Below are 19,079 nucleotides of genomic sequence, written 5' to 3'. Positions count from 1 at the left end.
AAAAGCAAAAGGCACTTATAAATCACCATTAATTTAACCTTCCTAACTTGATTGTAGCCTTTGTGTAGTTGAGTTGGAGAATATAAATTTGAATTTTGTCTGTAGATAGCTAGGATAATAATTTTGTCCTGGTGTGGAACACACTCTTAAGTACTTCATAAGCCATCATTGAAGTAATGCCCTTCCAGGAATAAGTCACACAGTTTTACCAAGAAACTCAGTACTGCTATAAGAAGATCTTTGGAAATAAACCATTGAAGTCTTACTTGTGGTCACTGATTATCATGTGCCTAATGTTTTAAATACTCATATAGCTCCTGTATTGTGATAAGTCAATGTTGGATCACATGCATTTTAAAACTTAGAGTTAAGCAAATGTGTAATTTTAAATTAATTAATTAAAGGCAGCCACTAAGGTACTTAAGTGGATAACGTTACCAAATAATTTATTTGTTTCTGATGGTAACATTCTTCAACAGCTCTTGATTTATGTTAGTATGGATTAGCTTACTCTAAGAAAACCTGATTCTCCAGTGGATAGATTTATTTTCAGCTAAACCTTTGTAGTCTATACTTAACCATGAATTACTTCCTGGTTTAAAAAACAGGCGTAGCTATTTGTGGTATTTTTGTCTTGCGCCTTTGGCATCTTAGTGGTGTGAACCGGAGCTATGCCATCTGTAGTCAAGTGAGATTATTTAAAAAAGGGGGGTGGGAAGTGAAATGATTCACTGGAAAATTTCAGCACAGATTCTTAGGGAACGATAAGATAACCCTAGAAACATTCTTATTTGTGTCATATGCTGCTGGGTAGTGACGGAAAAAAAAGAAGGTACAACTTGTTTCTTAAGATTTTGCTATTTTGAAAATCAGAGAGGTGCTATGTTAGAAAGGAAGATAGAACTGCTTGCAGTGTCAATTAGCAGAGCTCTGCAGATGAATGAATAATTTTCCTCCCTCTCAGTGCAAGTTGGAGCCAATGAGGTTCATTGCTAGCATGCAAAACCCAAAAGGCAATATTCTCATGTTTACGATGGTTGTTTAATTTCCTGATGTGATAAAACTCTTTATGCTGAGATACTTCAGAAACAGAAGGACCCGTTCCTAGAATGTTAAGTAAGTCTGTGGGGCTTAGAGCCATTTCTGAAGGCTGCTGAGTTTAACATATCTTCACTTAATGATACGTGTTTTAACCTGAATATATTGATTTCAGGGAATTCTTCCAGAATTATATTCGAGAGTTGCCTGAAATGTGGTATCTTTTTTTCTTCATTTTCCTTTTCAGAAAGAAGACATAGCTCATCCAGCAAGCCTTCTTTGGCCGTTCCTCCCACTTCAGTATTTTCCTTCTTCCCTTCTCTGTCCAAAAGCAAAGGAGGCAGTGCAAGTGGAAGCAACCGTTCTTCCAGTGGAGGTGTTCTTAGCACATCCTCATCAAGTTCCAAGTTGTTGAAATCACCCAAAGAGAAACTGCAGCTCAGGGGGAACACCAGGCCAATGCATCCCATTCAGCAAAGTAGAGTCCCCCATGGTAGAATGTGAGTATGGCCAAGAGGGTTTTTAAAGCTTACCTGCTGGAAATAGAGCTGTGTACACCAGTGGCATCCGAGAGTGCCTGTGAATAATATAAAAGAGAGCCCACTTGGGGAAGAATTCAAATGTATGTTATGTTGTTTCTTGATGTTTCCCTATCATGTCATAGGAAACTTTTCAGAGTAGTAATAGCAGTGATAATAAGGTTACTAATATTTATTGATCCATTCTTGTGTGCTAGCTGCTGAAAGCTAACTGTGTGTATACTATGTCACTTATCACAACAACCCTGTGGAATAGGTACTGTTACTATCCTCATTTTCCAGATGAGGGGAAGGAAGCTTCATGAGGTGGGGGAGTTTTGTCCAAGAAGGCCTCAAGTCACATAGGCCTGGATTTATGTCCCACTTCTGTCACTTCTTATCTTTAGGGGTTTGGGCAAGGCACCATTTCTCTCTGAGTCTAAGAATAACAGCCACTGTGCTGGGTTATTGAGAATATTCTAATTAATATATGTCTAGCACCTGGAATAGTGTCTGACCGTAAGAGGCGGTTAACAAATGGATACTGGCACTCCTGCTACTGCTGCTGTTGGTAATAGTAATGATAAAAAGATGCAGAGATTCCTAGATGCCGCTGTAGAATTTTCTGGGATCTGCAGAGCAAATAGGGAAGCAGTGCTTCTTCCCTTCAGCCTTAGGTTCACATCACAGCAGTGATGAGGGAAGACTGAAGGAAGTTCACACCTTCCAGGCATGGCTTTGGCAAGTTTCTATGATCACTCAGTAGATTGGCAGGCTTCTTGAGGTCACGTGAGGGAACAGCCATGCCCTCCAATAGAAACATACTTCGCATTGTTGGGGTATTCCTCAGCCAAGTGGCGGATGGCTTGTCTCAGGCTAACCTGCCTTTGGAGGGTATAGCACACATCGTAGGTCCAAGATCTGGTAACCTGGTTAATCTCAGGGCAGGGTCCAGCACCTGCTGCTGCCTAAGGACCTTGCCAGCTGGGAGAGGATGTGACATCTTGCAGTCTCTCTACTGCTGTCAGGCTATTCCAGGTACAGCTGTTTGGGGCTGTTTGTCCTGGTTGCTAAGCCCCCGGCCCCTGTTCTTCTGTCAGAAGTACAGTACAGCAAGCTTGGTTTTTGTTCTGGTTGCTGTCTGAAAGCCAAAAAAGGTACCAGTGGTAGTGTGTAAGTCACTGGCCAGCTTAACAGCTGTTAGAGCACTGACTCCACTGAACAAAGTTCATACAACCACATTGATTCAAATCTTCTTTACTTAGAGCTAGGCCTTTAGATAGGAACCAGGCCAGTTGTTAGCTTCCTACCAATATTTTCAGTTTTACCAAGCAAAATGATAGTGTCAGTAAGATTCCAAGATTCATTCCTTTGTTAGTGGCACAGGTATTCCCTAAGCTCCTGTCATAGAAACATTTTTCAAGGACTGGAGAATTACCACTTTAGTGACACAACATATATTTATTAAACACTAGTCTCCCTTATTGACAGAAGCAAAGAACCTCTTCTTGGAGATATGTTATTAAGCATGTTTGAGTTCTCATAAGTCTTTAGTGACATTTATTGGAAATATTTGCTCACTCAGAAGTTTACTTTGCTTTGATGAATCCTTTCTTACAAATGGCAGTCCTCAAAAGATAGTCTCCAAGGGTTCTGCAGATAGTCTTTGGTTCTTTTAGACCTTCTCATGTTTTGCTTCTTATAAAAATTGCATTGCATTGGGTATCAGGTCTAAGTCTCCCATTGGCACCTGTGTAAAATTTTTTGAAATGATAAAAAACCAGGCAAATTTGATGGTCCACTGAGGGTTTTGCCTCACCAGAAGGGCTTATAGGCTTAATATATATGAACCTTACTAACAGAATTCATAAGGAGCCTTCCAAGAGGCTGGCCCTGTGCAGCGCTTGGGTAGGCCCAGGCTCTACCCTCATCCCTCTGGCTCACCATTCACCTGGGGGCTGCTGAGGCACTCAGTCACTGGTTTTCTCACTTTCTCCTATGACAGCATGACGCCCTCTGTGAAAGTGGAAAAGATTCATCCGAAAATGGATGGCACACTACTGAAATCTGCAGTGGGGCCAACCTGTCCTGCTACTGTGAGTTCCTTAGTCAAGCCTGGCCTTAACTGCCCCTCAATACCAAAGCCAACCTTGCCTTCACCTGGACAGATTCTGAATGGCAAAGGGCTTCCTGCACCGCCCTCTCTGGAAAAGAAACCTGAAGATAATTCCAATAATAAGAAATTTTTAAATAAGAGATTATCAGGTAACTTCAAATTTTCTTTCTTCATAATGCTTCTCTATATAGAGAGAGCATTAAATGGGCATTCATGGGAAGCAAATCAACTGCAATCTAGAATTCCTATTTTTAAAACTGGTCACCTTCAGCTTTAGGAGGAAGTTCCTTAGTTGATGTGTTTGTTCTCTTCACTCTTGGTTTTTAAAGAGCATGAGAGTGTATGTGTGTAGGTCATGTAAAAGTAGCTTTCTAGTGGTGTATTTCTGAAGGAAATAATACAGACTTAATATCTTTTCTGTCATCTGATGGCAGTAGTCACCCCGTCTTAGTGATGTTGCTGCTTTGTTGCGGCGCTCACATGTTGTGTATATATTTTATTTATTGATAATGTAGATTTTATTCCAGCTATAATTTATCTAACTGTTGATTTCTTCTATTTCCTTACTTACAAAATACATGGAGGAGAGTTTGTCAGGCCACATGTAATGCCTGTGTTCTTTTGACAGAAAGAGAGTTTGATCCTGACATCCACTGTGGGGTTATTGATCTCGATACCAAGAAGCCCTGCACCCGGTCTTTGACATGCAAGGTAGGTGGACTTCTGAAAGTCAAGCCGACTATCCTGATAAACATGAGTGACCGGGATGTACCAGACTGCTCGCAAAGTCTTTCTGACCCAGAGAGGATGCTCTGTGGATTGTTCTGAATTGTGTAGGTGAAGGAATAACTTGGAAGAAATCCTCAGATTGACAAAATGTGAAGTATGTTGTTATAAATTACAATCTTGACAGAGGTTTTGTTTCTAATGAGCAGTGTTGTATCCACAGGAATAGTGTTCTTTCCAAGTCAGTCTGTTATTTTTAACGACTTTTAATATTTCCATATGGAAATGTAATATGAGAGGCTACCCTTGACTGTGCTGTAAATTATACTGACTTAAAGCAAGTCCAGAAATTTCCTTTGCATGTGTATGAACATTTAACAAAGGTGTCACCCATGGTTCTTAAATTTTAAAGAACCACTTTTTAAAAAAATCTGTGACTTTGAGATAGCCCTGTTTTCTAGTTTAAAAAAAAAATTACTGCAAGCCAGGCATACCTGTAAGTCCCAGCTAGTGGGGAGGCTGAGGCAGAAGGGTTGCTTGAGCCTAGGAGTTCGAGTCCAGCCTGGACGACATTACGAGACCCATCTGTTTTAAGAGAAAAAACTAGATAAAATATATAAATAATTTATACACAAGCTAAGAAAATGTAATGGTCTTCCTTTTTGCTCTGGGGTCTTCCTTATTTCCTTTAAAATGCCAGTATGTTAATAAGGTATATTTGCTGAAAAGTAAGGGTTATTGATGTGGGGGGTGGCTTCAGGTCATCAGTGAACACCTCTACATAAATGAGCTTATGTGTTGATGTGCATTTCTCTGGAGGGTGTCCCCAGCTACCCCCAGAAAGGTTCAAGAAGCATTCAGAGTCACTGCTTTGAAGTATGTAATTTTAAAACCTTGGAGGGGGTAAAAATGATGCAAGTTAGCATTTTCTTCTAAAACTTAACAAAATGGTTAGTGTTTTATTTTAGATTTTATTAAAGTGTATTTGAATAAAGGACTTCAGGCCCTGCCCCAGGCCCCAACCAGTAGAGGCATGTTACAGTCTTCTGGAATGGGAAATTTTTAAGTAGTTCTTACTTTAATTTAAGCTTCTAATTTAATTTTAGTGTATAGATTTTGTCTTACAACAGTGGTTCAGAACCTTTTTGGGGAAAAGGGTTGGTCAAGAGTGCCTTCAGATATCTCATTTTTTAAAAAAAAAAACACGGTCCATCTTTCCAGAATAAAATAGTGCATATACATATACATTCTGAATTTTTATCTTGGATTAATGGACACCCCACCCCAAGCCCATCCTTGGATTTCTAGGTTAAAAACTCTCTTAAAACAAACTGCTTTTGTTTTGTATAGGGTACTAATTGGACACACAGTGGTGTAGTCGGGGTGGTGTATGAAGATAGCCATCTGAGCTCTGTAGAATTATGTCAGTTTCAGCTGCCCCTGAGAGAATGTGTGAAAAAGCATGCCTCAACCCTGTCCACATCATGATCACAACTTGCCATTCTCCATTTGCCTTCCTCCTGCCTCCCTGGCTCTCAGTAACATGGATTTCTCAGTAATATAGTACCTGTGGGCAATGAGGTTTGCTTTTCTCAAACCCAAGATGTTCTTTTTCAGTCGTTTACAAAGCGTGGCAGGGAACCACACCTTTTTTCTTTCTTTTAAATTTTATTGTGATGAGAACACTTAACTTGAGATCTCCTCTCGTAACAACTTTTCAAGTGTGCAAGACAGTATTGTTGACTGTGGTAGAATATTGTACAGCAGATATCTAGAACTTGTTCGTCTTGCTATAACTGAAACTTTATGCTCATTGATTAGTAACTCCCTATTTCCCTCTCCCTTCAGCTGCTGGCAACCACCACTCTAGTCTTTGAGTCTGTGAGTTTGATTATAGAGCTCATATAAGTGGAATCATGCAGTGTTTAATCTTTCTGTGACTGGGTTATTTATCTTAGTATAATGTCCTCAAGGTTCATACTTGTTGTAGCATATAGCAGAATTTCCTTCTTTTTAAGGGCTGAATAATATTCCAGTGTATGTATATACTACGTTGCCTTCATCCAGTCACCTGTTGACAGACGTTTATATTTTTCCTACATCTTGTCTATTGTAACTAGTACTTCAGTGAAAATAGGAGTTCTAATAGCTCTTTGAAATTCTGGTTTCATTATTTTGGATAAATACCCAGAAGTGAGGTTGCCAAACGTTTTTTTTTTGGACTCAAAATCTTCAAGGAGCTTGACTAACATTCTTCCTATGCCTTTATTGCTAGGTGGACTGACTTTGAATGGGTCTGCATTTTTCTCCCATCTTCCTTTTCAAATGATATGTTCTCCCCTTGTCCTTCTTTAAGGGTGTCATTACACTTTGTGGCATTGGGCTAAGCCTGTTATTGCATTAATATGTCTTCAGACCCAGCTCGTTATGATATTGGCATAGAACTAGCAGAAAATGCAGCATCCACCAGGCCTGCCCTTTTACAGGATGCCTTGACTTTTTTTCATTGTTTAGTCAGTTCTTTTCCTTTTCCTTGCCTTCACTTTGGTCTGAATCTATTAAGCTCGGTAGGGCTAAACATGCCTGTGTGTCCCTACCCTGAGTGTTTCCCAAGTTGCTGCCAGGTGTCTTCTGTCTTAGACTTAGAACGTTATCTGTTCTCTTCACCATCAGGGGATTTGCTGCTTTTCATTTCCATTACTCATTCTCTGTTGTCCGTCTGCCACCCTTACTGCCCCTCCTCACTTTTTCATCTGTCTAATATCCCGTCGAATTTCCCCTTTGCCTTCCATGTAGAGAGATTTGTGACTCCTGTAGCCTTTGTCCATTCACTCATTGTAGAACTTTTTATTACATACATCTGTGAGCACAGACCTCGCTCATTCTAGGTCCCAGGGAATAAAGGGTTTAGCACAATAACCACATGTTCCCTATACTTGTGGCGCTTACAGTCTAATGAAAGAGATGGAGATTATTGATCACCAAAATAAGTGTAAAATTACCACTGATGAGTTATAAAAAGATGAGAAGACTGCATTATGAAAGCCTGCAAAAAGGGAGTTTGGCCAGGGAAGGCTTTCTTGCCATAGGAACCTTGGGCTGAAATCAATATGATGATTTATCTGGGCAGAGAGGGATGGGAGAGGTAGAGGAAACAATATGTGTGAAGGCTCTGTGACATGGACAGAGCAAATTCTTTAGAACCTTAAAGCCATCCAGATGGCTGAACAGAAAGAGGGAGGAAGAGGTACGCGGGACCAAAGCAGCAGGGATCAGTAAGCAAGGGTCCTAGAGTGTGCAGGGCCCCGGAGCCTAGTTACACAGTCAGTCTTTATCCTGTGAGCCTTGGGCAACCCCTATTGGATTTCTGTTTGGAATGTTCTTCACAGCTCAGTGGAAACCCTACTCACTCTTCAAACTGAGCTGGGAAAATGTATCTGCCTGCTTTCTTCATTTGGCTGTACTGTGCTAGGCACTGGGAACATTCAAGCTGAGGAGAGGTTTATACATCTGCTTGGAGAGACAGGCAGGTGGACCGATAGTGTTATATGTTCATTTGTTCTTTCAACACATGTTGGAGGGCCATTATTTTTATAAACTTTTTGTTCAGAGCATTTGAGTACCAGGTATTCTTCTAGATGCTGGTACAACACAAACAAAACAAAGTTCCTTGTCTTCATTTAGGTTGCTTTCTTATGGATATTTTTCATATTAAAGAAAATGGAGTAAAAATGTAAAAAGCTAAACACATTTATCTGTGCCAAGTTAGATTATTTAGGTAGACATAGTTGCGGTGTGTCTTGTAAGGAGGTGGGTTGTGTTATTCAACTGAAAATGGTAGTTAGAAGCATAATTCCCTTTTTAAGTCCCTAAAGTTGTAGCAAATATGCCAATACATTTGTATTATGTGTAGGGGTATGCATACATTTATTCTATAATATAAAAGAAGGAAATGTACGTAAATTCATGTATGTTTATGGATATGTGATTGGGGCCACTGTAGCTCATGTAAACTCGCCCATTCCTCAGGATTAGCATCTCCTTGCATTTTTACAGACTGAGATCTCAGCAGTATGGAATGGTCAGGTTTAACTTGAGTAATTGGACTTGACTGCCGATAAGATTTGCCCAACTCTGACCAGTTTACACTGGTACATTCGACTGTATCTTCTGTTAGCAATAGTATTAGGCTTATTTGTTTTGTTTTGTTTTAATGCCAGTAACTATGAAATGTGTTTGGACTACAGGCACATTTTCTTATAAGATTTGCTTCAATCACAGGTTTGTATTGGTTTCCTTAAGACAAACACTGCCATAATTTGACTTTTCTTTTTCCTTTGTGTGCCCATTTCTTAATTTTGAAATTAGACATTGTCTGAAGACCCAGTGGTATTGTCCATCCCATTTCCTTGATTTCCATAGCCAGTGTCTATCTGTAGGGATTACTTTGTTTCCCTTCCTGTTCATAGCATTTCTTCTCAGCCTCATCTGTCCAGTGCTCCTTGGCTGTGGCAGTCTGTCTGCAGAATGCTTTGGGCCACTTTATGTTTTTACATGGCATTTTCATTGGAATAGAGAGATGCAATTGCATTGAATTTTTATTCTCTGGAAGTTACTAAAAGAACACTTTCTGATACATGTTTTATGGAATAATTGTTTCTTCCCTTTAACATTCAAAATTTTAAATGGTTCAAAGAGGGTTTTTCTAATGGAGTTGATAAGAGCCCCCAAATCCAAATTGCTATTGTGTCACGAAACATGAGTACTTGTCATATGGCACTAATGGTTGCACTTAGTTACATACCAGGTATCACCGCTGACATTTCTTCTTTCTTCTGATGGAAGTAAGATTTCCAGATTCTTCTGCATTTAGAGCCTAGAATATCTAGCTAGGGAGAAAATATTGGGCTCTTAAGGTTTTTAGCTTATCAAATGCTGAGTACCCTTTCACTATGCTTATGGTCTAGGTTGCTTTTTTATTGGGAGTGGTGTTTGGGGATATAAGGCAGACCAAAAATTAATTATGAGATTCTTCAGTTTCTGTATTTTTTTGGTCCGCAGACACATTCCTTAACCCAGCGCAGGGCTGTCCAGGGTAGAAGAAAGCGATTTGATGTGTTATTAGCCGAGCACAAAAACAAAACCAGGGAAAAGGAATTGATTCGCCATCCGGACTCTCAGCAACCACCGCAGCCTCTCAGGGACCCGCATCCCGCCCCTCCTAGAACGTCACAGGAGCCGCACCAAAACCCTCACGGAGTGATTCCTTCTGAATCAAAGCCTTTTGTAGCTAGTAAACCTAAACCTCACACCCCCAGTCTTCCAAGGTAAGTCAAACCCTCCAACTCTTTCTCCCACCTTCGGAGATGAGACTTACACATACTGTGTAAAATCTCAGTATGGTCATGATGTTGAGAAACATATGTCAGGCTCACTGTGGAGATAGTTTTCTTAAGGGAGTTTTACTAGGAAATAAAAAAAAGAGGTTGAGTTCATCAGTAAGTTTCAACCAGGGCTTCTCTTGGTTGTAAATGCAAGCAGCAAAATAAAGCTAGAGTTATCTGCTCTATACTTGCTCAACGTCAAGTGTCTCAACCCTGTTGACCAGGCAGAAATTGGTCCTTCCTGCGGGTTAGTGACAGGAACTCTTCACTGGCTTTGGCAGCAGTTTGCCTTTCATTTGTCTTTATATAGCAGTGGGAATTCTTGCTGGGGACAGGCATTCAGCCTGAGTTTTTACAGCATCCGTTTATCAATGTGTTTTTTTCATTCATTCATTTGGGGCTTTGGCCCGAGCATGTATTAGCATTTTAGTAGCAGAGTAAACAGTGAATCAGAGTGTTTTAATGAGAACTTATACACATACCTCAGAGACAGTGATGGTGGAATATGTGTGTGTTTGTGCTTATATACTGAACCAAGTTGAAGTAAAGACTGCACCTAGTTTCCAGAGGGAAGGGAAAAAGAAAGGCGTAGAGAAAGAGGGGCTTCCATGTTAGCCATTCATTTATTGGCAGCAAGAGCTTCTGCTGAGGAATGTGCCAGCCATCGGTTGCTATTGCTTACCATTTCACCCTCATGTGTCTGATCTTTAAAATGGTTGCATAAAGGTGGAAGCACCTCCCTCGTGGAAACCCAGGTGTCTGTTTGAGCCTGTCCCAACGTGAGCTTCGTGGTTTCTATGCAGTATGCTGGAGGCGCTATCAGAGGAGGCTCCTCAAAGTGTGGTCAGGACCTGGCCAGAGATTCCTCCCCAAGTCCTTTCTTTGGTCATCTTCTCGTTGAAGTTTTTGCATCTAGAAAAATGTAAGCTTAATTCCAGAGGCCATTATAGGTGTAGGAAAAATACTGCCTTAAGTAAGAGGCTGTAGGCTATCCACATAAAGTGGTAATACCACCTTATTCTTGTATCACCTCCTGTCTCTCCTAGGTTATCTTAGAGCACTTTGTGAATTACAGTCAGCCCTCTGTATCCATGGGTTTCACATCCATGGTTTAAACCAATTGCAGGTTGAAACTATTTGGGGAAAGAAAAAATTGTGTCATACTGAACATGTATAGGCTTTTTTCTTGTCTCAGTATTCCCTAAACAATACATTACATAGCATTTACATTGCATTAGGTACTAAAAGTAATCTAGAGATTATTTAAAGTGTATGGGAGGATGCGCATAGGTTTTATGCAAATACTACACCATTTTATATCAGGCCACTTTGTACATTTGTGGATTTGCAGATTTGGCTATCCCCAGGAGGTCCTGGACTCAATTCCCCATGGATACCGAGAGAAGACTGTGTTTCATTTATTGTCTTAGTAAACCAATCCAGTTGAAATTTGAAGAGAAATCAAAGAATTCTGTTAAATTCCACATATATTTCCCCTTCTTTGGGGGAGAATAGAAGAGGGACCTGAACCACCCAAATGGCAATAGAAAGCATTCGTTCTAAGTTACCTTGATTGTATCTGGCAAACAGCTGAACTTAACATCCTACAGTTCAGAAGAGAGGTTCCTTTAATCCCAAGCCACCTGGATCGGCATCTGTTTTCCCCCAGTGCTAGAGGTGGAACCCAGGCCTCCCCTAGGTTGTTTTGGATACATTGTTGTATCTCAATTAAGGTGGCTGATTCCCAGGTGTGTGATCTGATCGGTGCTGCACTTTCTACTCACCAAGGCCTCCAGGCTGCCCTGCTCAGCAAGGTGGGAGTGCCCCCATTGACCCTCCTCCAGTCCATGAATCTCCACACCCTCCCCTGCCTGCCACTGAGCCAGCTTCTCGGTTATCCAGTGAGGAGGGCGAAGGCGATGACAAAGAAGAGTCTGTTGAAAAACTGGACTGTCATTATTCAGGTCATCATCCTCAGCCAGCATCTGTAAGTTCCACGTCCACCCCCGCGTTGACCCTCCCCACACAGCATGGACAGGGCACTGCAGGGGGGCGCGCCAGGGACCTTGGCATGCCCGTATGTGTGGGACGCGGTCAAGGTGTGAGAGAAGCTCAGAACAGGGTGCCCCAGAGGCAGCACGCACTCTGTATGGGGGACATCTCATGCTTTTTTCCCTTTCTCTTCCATGACACTCAGGACTAGGCATTGTCACTCTCATGCTTCACAGCCTCCGGTACTCAGAGGCAGTTCTGTCTTTCCTGATTAGCTCCTTTCCTGAAGGAGTGAGAACCCTGACTGGGCATGCCAGTGTGGGAGTCAGCAAGCACGCGGCTATGTTCTGTCTTGCAGTTTTGCACATTTGGGAGCCGGCAGATTGGAAGAGGCTATTACGTGTTTGACTCCAGGTGGAACCGGCTTCGCTGTGCCCTCAACCTCATGGTGGAGAAGCATCTGAATGCACAGCTATGGAAGTGAGTGCCTGTTGTTCTTGGGGAGAGGAGCTGACTTTATACAGTGCTGCGTTGTCTTTTGTTTCCTGTGAGACTGATGTTATGAAGATATGCTTATCTAAACGAAGCTGGCCTTTGGCCCTGAGAAGGTGCCTTGTCATTCATTCATTCATTCATTTACTCCACAACTACGTATTGTTCTGGGTCCTGGGGTTCAAAGCAGAAGGACTCTCGTGTATGGAACTCACAGTCTAGTTGGGATTGGCTGAGGGGAGAAAAAAACTAGTCTACAGAAGAATAAGGAGATGATAGCTTGTCCTAAGTGAGAGAATGGAAACAATAACAATCACCAAGACTTACTGAGAGCCAACTATACACCAAACAGCTTAGATATACTTAACATTCACAATTCTCTTGTCAGTTGACCATGATTATACCCTCCCCCACACCCCTGTTTCTTTGTGTGTGTGTGTGTTTTTTTTTTTTTTAATAGATGACAAAACTGAGATACAGTGTCATGCAGCAAGTTAGTGGTAGGGCCAGGAGTTGAACCTAGAGGTAACATGTTTTCAAGTAAACAGCTGAAAATATACACGCCAGAGGGATTCAGGGAAAGCCTCTGTGAAGAGGCAGATGGATGAGAAAGAGCAGTCACTGGGATGGTGGGGAGGAGTGGGTTCTGGGCAGAAGGAAGCACCTGTGTCAAGGTCTTGAGTCAGAAATGACAGCTTTTTGGAGAGATAGCAAGAAAGTGAGCATGGTACAAGATGAGGTCCAGGAAACCAGCAGGGGCCAGGTGACACTGAAATTGCTTCAAGGTAGAGGAGCCATGTGCTCCAGTTTGCAATTTAAGACACCTTGTGTGATATTATGTACTTAATGCTTCCCAGACAGGATTTTAAGTGGAAGAAGAGTTCCGTGGCCAAAAAGGTTTAACTCAGCCTTTCCTGTAAAAAAAAAAGATTGTTCTATTTTTTACTGCAGAACTTCTCAGAGCCTTTAATGGGCACTGTCTTTGTAACTCTTGAAGCAGGGAATGTCATGTATAATGTGGAATACGTCCCAAGCTCTTTTCACCTCAGAACCTTTCTTAGGGGAACATCTTGGAGAACTAGTATTCGGTGGGAGTGACTTTCGTGAATAGTAAGCTTTACTAAAGTGACTGTCCAGTAATCCCCAGGCCATCCCAGATCCTCTGTTTGGGCATCATTTACTAGGGCCTCCTTAAATGGACTCTGCCAGTACATTCATTTGCTTCCCTGCTTTGGTTTTCTTTTTTCTTTTTTTTTTTGAGACGGAGTCTCGCTCTGTCTCCTGGGCTGGAGTGCAGTGGCCGGATCTCAGCTCACTGCAAGCTCCGCCTCCCGGGTTTACGCCATTCTCCTGCCTCAGCCTCCCGAGTAGCTGGGACTACAGGCGCCCGCCACGGCACTCGGCTAGTTTTTTGTATTTTTTAGTAGAGACGGGGTTTCACCGTGTTCGCCAGGATGGTCTCGATCTCCTGACCTCTTGATCCGCCTGTCTCGGCCTCCCAAAGTGCTGGGATTACAGGCTTGAGCCACTGCGCCCGGCCTCCTGCTTTGGTTTTCTAATGAAGTCAGACGCTGGTCAGAGGCCTTGGATTGTCTGCAACCCAAAGAACCATCTCCATGATCATTAGTAGGACTTACATTTGTTTCCTTAGAGGACCAGATCCAGAGCACTGTTACTCTGCTTTTCTTTTTCATGTTTCTTTCTGGTTCTTGCTGGATAAGAGGTTCTTTATGAAGGAACATTGTCCCTGGCTAGACACAGAATCAGGGGACTGGTTTTGGTGGTTCTGCAGGGGTTTTTCCACACCAGAACTCCCTAAGATACATGAAATCTCAACTTCATATTTCTTCCGACTACCCACTGGGACTTGGAAAGCACATTGAGCTCATGAAACTATGGGTTTAATGTACTCCTAGGAGTGTAGAATGGACTTCTGAATGTTTTATCCACATTATGTTGGTATGTGGCTTATGGCCAACAGTTTGAGCAAAGATAGTTTCAGTTCCTAGTGACTTGTACGGTGAGACTTTCCTCTTGATGTTGTGAACTTTTTAAAAAGTAGGATCATAAGGTCAACTCTCCTGTCTACTCTCTGTTCTGTCTGAAGGCTGCCTACTTGCTTCCAGGAAGAAGGAAACTGACCCTTTCCATTAGCATGACCACTGGTTTTTAAAAAGTCTACAGCAACAAGGGACGTGTTGCTCAATAATGAGCTGGCACATAGGCTTGGGGCAGATGAGACCTTGGTGCATGATGCCCCCCAACATAGGAGTGCTGGTAGCCTTTTCAGGCAGCCCTTGAGATTTGCTCTGGGGAGCTCAGCACTTCTCATCCAGAGAACTATTCTCACCTGGCATCTTTGAAGCCCTCAAGGAAACTTTCAAAGTGATCCAGGTCCCATCCTACTGGCTCAGCCCAAAATCCTTCCTTAGAGGGTTATTGTGGTGAAATTGGAGGTAAGTGAAGTGGGAATTGAGTATGAAATGAGTAAACTTCAGTTTGTGGAGTCTCTGGCCAGTGGTGAAATTAGACCAGCACTTTCTCTGCAGCATGGCCATAACCTGAAAGGCCACTGCCCACCTCCTGTGATTTCTGTGAACTGCTTGTCCTCTGTTGATTTGGGACCAGTATCCCATATTCCCTAAGAAGGGGCTGGGATGGTTTTCAAAGGTTTTTGTTGGTGTTCTTATTTTTTTAACTTTTTGAAATGGTAGTACAGTCACTAGGCTTAGAAAAGGAAAAACGAGCCTGAGGCAGAAGAATGGCGTGAACCTGGGAGGCAGAGCTTGCAGTGAGCCTAGATCGCGCCACTGCACTCCAGCCTGGGCGACAGAGCAAGACTCCGTCTCAAAAAACAAAGGAAAAACGAGTATAAAGAGGCATACATTGAAAATCCTGAGTCGTCCTGTCTCCTACATGCTTGTTTTCCACCCAGCCCCCACAGACGTTACTATTTTTTATGTATCTCTACATAGTTTATTTATGCAAACACAAGTCAGTATGAGTACATAGTGTTATTTTGCCTCTTTATACACAAAAGAGTAATTAACTACTTAAAAGAGCTTTTCTAAGAGGAACTTGTAATTGCCTCTTGGAGAGATGCACATCCTTCTCTGCTCTGGAAGGGAAGATTTGGTTCCAGGCAGCCTGGTCTTTAGGCCCTGGCTTCCTGAGCCACCTGGTGGTCATGAGAAGCCACTGCTCTCAGTGAGCAGTAGGGCTTGGACTTCATTTAGAGCAGGGATTCTGGATGCCCCAGAATCAGCCAGGGCCTTGCTGCCATACAGCTTCTGATGCAGTCGGAAGTCATTCTGGGGTGGGGCCCAGGAACTCAGCTTTCCTAACCAGCCTCTCAGGTAATTAATGACAGTGCCTGCCACCCTCCTCTATGAGTAGTGCGGAGAGCCTAGCCTCTCAATCTTAGTTCCACATTAGAATCCCCTGGAGAGATTTAGAAATTACTGATGTCTGTCCCCACTCCCCGCAGAGACTCTGGTGTAATCGGTATGGATGTGGCTTAAGCTCCACAGGTGACCGTAGTGTGCAACAGCTGGAGTTGAAAAGCACTAACATCAGGCCAGAGCTGCACCCTTGAATGGGGTTTTGGGTTTTGTTTTTTGTTTTTCAAAACAGGGTGTCACTCAGTCACCAAGGCTGGAGTGCAATAGTGTGACCTCAGCTCACTGCAACCTCCACCTCCCGGGTTCAAGCGATTCTCTTGCCTCAGCCTTCTGAGCAGCTGGGATTACAGGTGCATACCACCATGCCTGGCTAATTTTTGTATTTTTAGTAGAGATGGGGTTTCACCATGTCGGCCAGGCTGGTCTCAAACTCCTGACCTCAAGTGATCCACCAGCCTCGGCCTCCCACAGTGCTGGGATTACAGGTGTGTGTGAGCCACCGTGCCTGGCCTGATGGGATTTTTAAAGCATTTGCAAATACTTGCAGTCATTAATTCATTTTATTAATAACAGTAGTCTTTAAAAGCATCTGGAAATCACCTGGGCAGAAGTCTAGGCCAGCTCTCTCACTGGGGTAGTGGTTGGGTCAGCCAGGGCTACTCTGTAAGTCAGGATCAAGGCAGTCCTGGCACTTGCCTTCCAGTCAGGTCTTTTTCTCTTCTGTCACCTCAGTTTAAATTCTGCCGAAGAAGTTTTTGAAATTTTGTTACTGTCACATTTAACATTCAGAGCTAAAATAAAAGGAGACCCTCCCTGGTTTGAATTTAGACGGTTTCCGCATCCCCTGATAAATACCTTGCCCACACATTCTTAACAGAATCCATTGTTACAACATCATGCTGAATATCCCTTGATACTGTGGGGCTTTAGTCCCTTTTTCAGGCCAATAGTTATGACCTAGCAGTTGCTGTTAATTAGCTGCACCCTTCCTTTTCTCATTCATTCCTGAATTCTCTAAAAATTTATTCAGTGCCTTCTGTGTTTCCTGCACTGTGCTGAACACTAGGACTACAATGGTAAATAAGCTGGGGATGACTCTCTCTGCAGAGGATTTGGTGATTAGCAATCCGACACTTATAGGATGAGCAGAAGTTGGGGTATTGGGTCATGGCATTTTCTCAGAATGTAAGGAACGGTTGGAAGCAGGGAACAGGGCATTGGGGGTGGGAGGTGGAGTTAGAGGCTGGGGTAGTAGCAGCGGGGAGTTGCACACATATAGTTACTCTAAGAGCCCCAGGAAGGCATTAAAGAATTTGAAGGAGAGAGGTGACAGAATTGGCTTTGTAGTTCAGAGTGATGGCTTTGATGTGGATGATTTCTCTGTGTCATAAGTAAAGCGGATGCCATCTGAAAGTCTCCGTGAATGGCTGTGGTCAGTGTCATTCACTATCCTCTCATTTTTTCAGGAAAATCCCACCAGTGCCCAGTACCACCTCACCCATCTCCACACGTATTCCTCACCGGACAAACTCTGTGCCGACATCACAATGTGGAGTCAGCTATCTGGCAGCAGCCACCGTCTCTACATCCCCAGTCCTGCTCTCATCTACCTGCATCTCCCCAAATAGCAAATCGGTACCAGCTCATGGAACCACACTAAATGCACAGCCTGCTGCTTCAGGGGCAATGGATCCTGTGTGCAGTATGCAATCCAGACAAGTGTCCTCTTCATCCTCATCCCCTTCCACGCCCTCTGGCCTTTCCTCGGTTCCCTCCTCCCCTATGTCCAGGAAACCTCAGAAATTGAAATCCAGCAAATCTTTGAGGCCCAAGGAGTCTTCTGGTAACAGCACTAACTGTCAAAATGCCAGTAGCAGTACCAGTGTCGGCTCAGGAAAGAAACGCAAAAACAGTTCCCCACTGTTGGTTCACTCTTCCTCCTCCTCTTCCTCCTCCTCCTCTTCTTCTCATTCCATGGAGTCTTTTAGGAAAAACTGTGTGGCTCACTCTGGGCCTCCCTACCCCTCAACGGTAACATCTTCCCATAGCATCGGCCTCAACTGTGTGACGAATAAAGCAAATGCGGTGAACGTCCGGCATGACCAGTCAGGGAGGGGCCCCCCCAGTGGGAGCCCTGCTGAATCCATCAAGAGGATGAGTGTGATGGTGAACAGCAGTGATTCCACTCTTTCTCTTGGGCCCTTCATTCACCAGTCCAATGAACTGCCTGTCAACTCCCATGGCAGTTTTTCCCACTCACACACTCCTCTAGACAAACTCATAGGAAAGAAAAGAAAGTGCTCACCCAGCTCGAGCAGCATCAACAACAGCAGCAGCAAACCCACAAAGGTTGCCAAAGTGCCAGCCATGAACAACGTCCACATGAAACATACAGGCACCATCGCAGGGGCACAAGGACTGACGAACAATTCCCTCCTTCATCAGGTAGGAAATGGACTATGACCCCCATGGGAATGCCCATTTCCTCTCCCTTAGGATCTTTTGCCAGCTCAGAAATGCGTTTGGTTGGATTGGTTGGTTGGTTGGTTTGTAAACAGATCCTCAGTTTCATGGTGTCTTAAAAAAAAAAAAAAAAAACACAAAAAACAGTTCACAGCCATATGAAGGTAAAACAGGCTCTTCTGCCAGAATTTCTGGTGCCTTTGGAAGATGCTCTTCAGAAAGAAAGTACAGTAATGCGTTTTTAGTAGATAGAACCGCAGAAAGCATCAGGCATGACAGCAAAATCATAATTGGAGGGGAGTCCCTTTATGAGATAGCCAATAATGTGTTATCCCAATGCTGTGAAGTGTGTGCCATTCAAGGCTTTAAGGAAGGAAACAGGCATTGTTTCCTGGATAGTGTTTTTTTAGTATGTTCCTCTGAGGAAAGCTGGGCTAAAATTAAACTGATCTAGAAAGGGGTGATTTAAGATTTAAAATGAGGGCCGGGCGCAGCAGCTCATGCCTATAATCCCAGCACTTTGGGAATCTGAAGCAGGCGGATCACCTGAGGTCAGGAGTTTGAGACCAGCCTGGCCAACATGGTGAAACCCCCGTCTCTACTAAACATAAAAAAATTAGCTGAGTGTGGTGGCACACGCCTGTAATCCCAGCTACTCAGGAGGTGGAGGCAGGAGAATTGCTTGAACACGGGAGGTGGAGGTTCCAGTGAGCCAAGATCACACCACTGTACTCCATCCAGCCTGGGCAACGGAACAAGACTATATCTCAAAAAAAAAAAAAAAAAAAAATTATTTTTCCCTCTCAAAAGAATTTCAGATATTCTGGTTAAATCTCACCCCTTATTTTCTCTTCTCGTTTTTGAGGGAGGCAGGAAAAACAGGATTCAGTACGGGCATAGCAGAAGATTGAAATCTCATTCCAAGCTTATAGTTAAAAAGAAGTCTGCA

General features: G+C 43.1%; 1 protein-coding gene across 1 annotated transcript in view; it reads left to right on the top strand.

The window, feature by feature from the left end:
• The window catches only part of ATXN7 (ataxin 7), a 35,976-nt gene that overhangs the window by 10,894 nt on the left and 6,003 nt on the right, over window positions 1–19,079 (top strand). The window contains exons 2-8 of the mRNA XM_011947187.1: window positions 1,286–1,538; window positions 3,562–3,821; window positions 4,301–4,383; window positions 9,460–9,725; window positions 11,571–11,769; window positions 12,133–12,254; window positions 17,134–18,112. Coding sequence (XP_011802577.1) covers window positions 1,286–1,538; window positions 3,562–3,821; window positions 4,301–4,383; window positions 9,460–9,725; window positions 11,571–11,769; window positions 12,133–12,254; window positions 17,134–18,112 — 2,162 coding nt within the window. The remainder of the gene's footprint in view (window positions 1–1,285; window positions 1,539–3,561; window positions 3,822–4,300; window positions 4,384–9,459; window positions 9,726–11,570; window positions 11,770–12,132; window positions 12,255–17,133; window positions 18,113–19,079) is intronic.

This window comes from Colobus angolensis, unplaced genomic scaffold, assembly GCF_000951035.1.
Source record: "Colobus angolensis palliatus isolate OR3802 unplaced genomic scaffold, Cang.pa_1.0 Scaffold26, whole genome shotgun sequence".
Classification (NCBI taxonomy): Eukaryota; Metazoa; Chordata; class Mammalia; order Primates; family Cercopithecidae; genus Colobus; species Colobus angolensis.
This window is presented reverse-complemented; position numbering and strand designations above follow the sequence as displayed.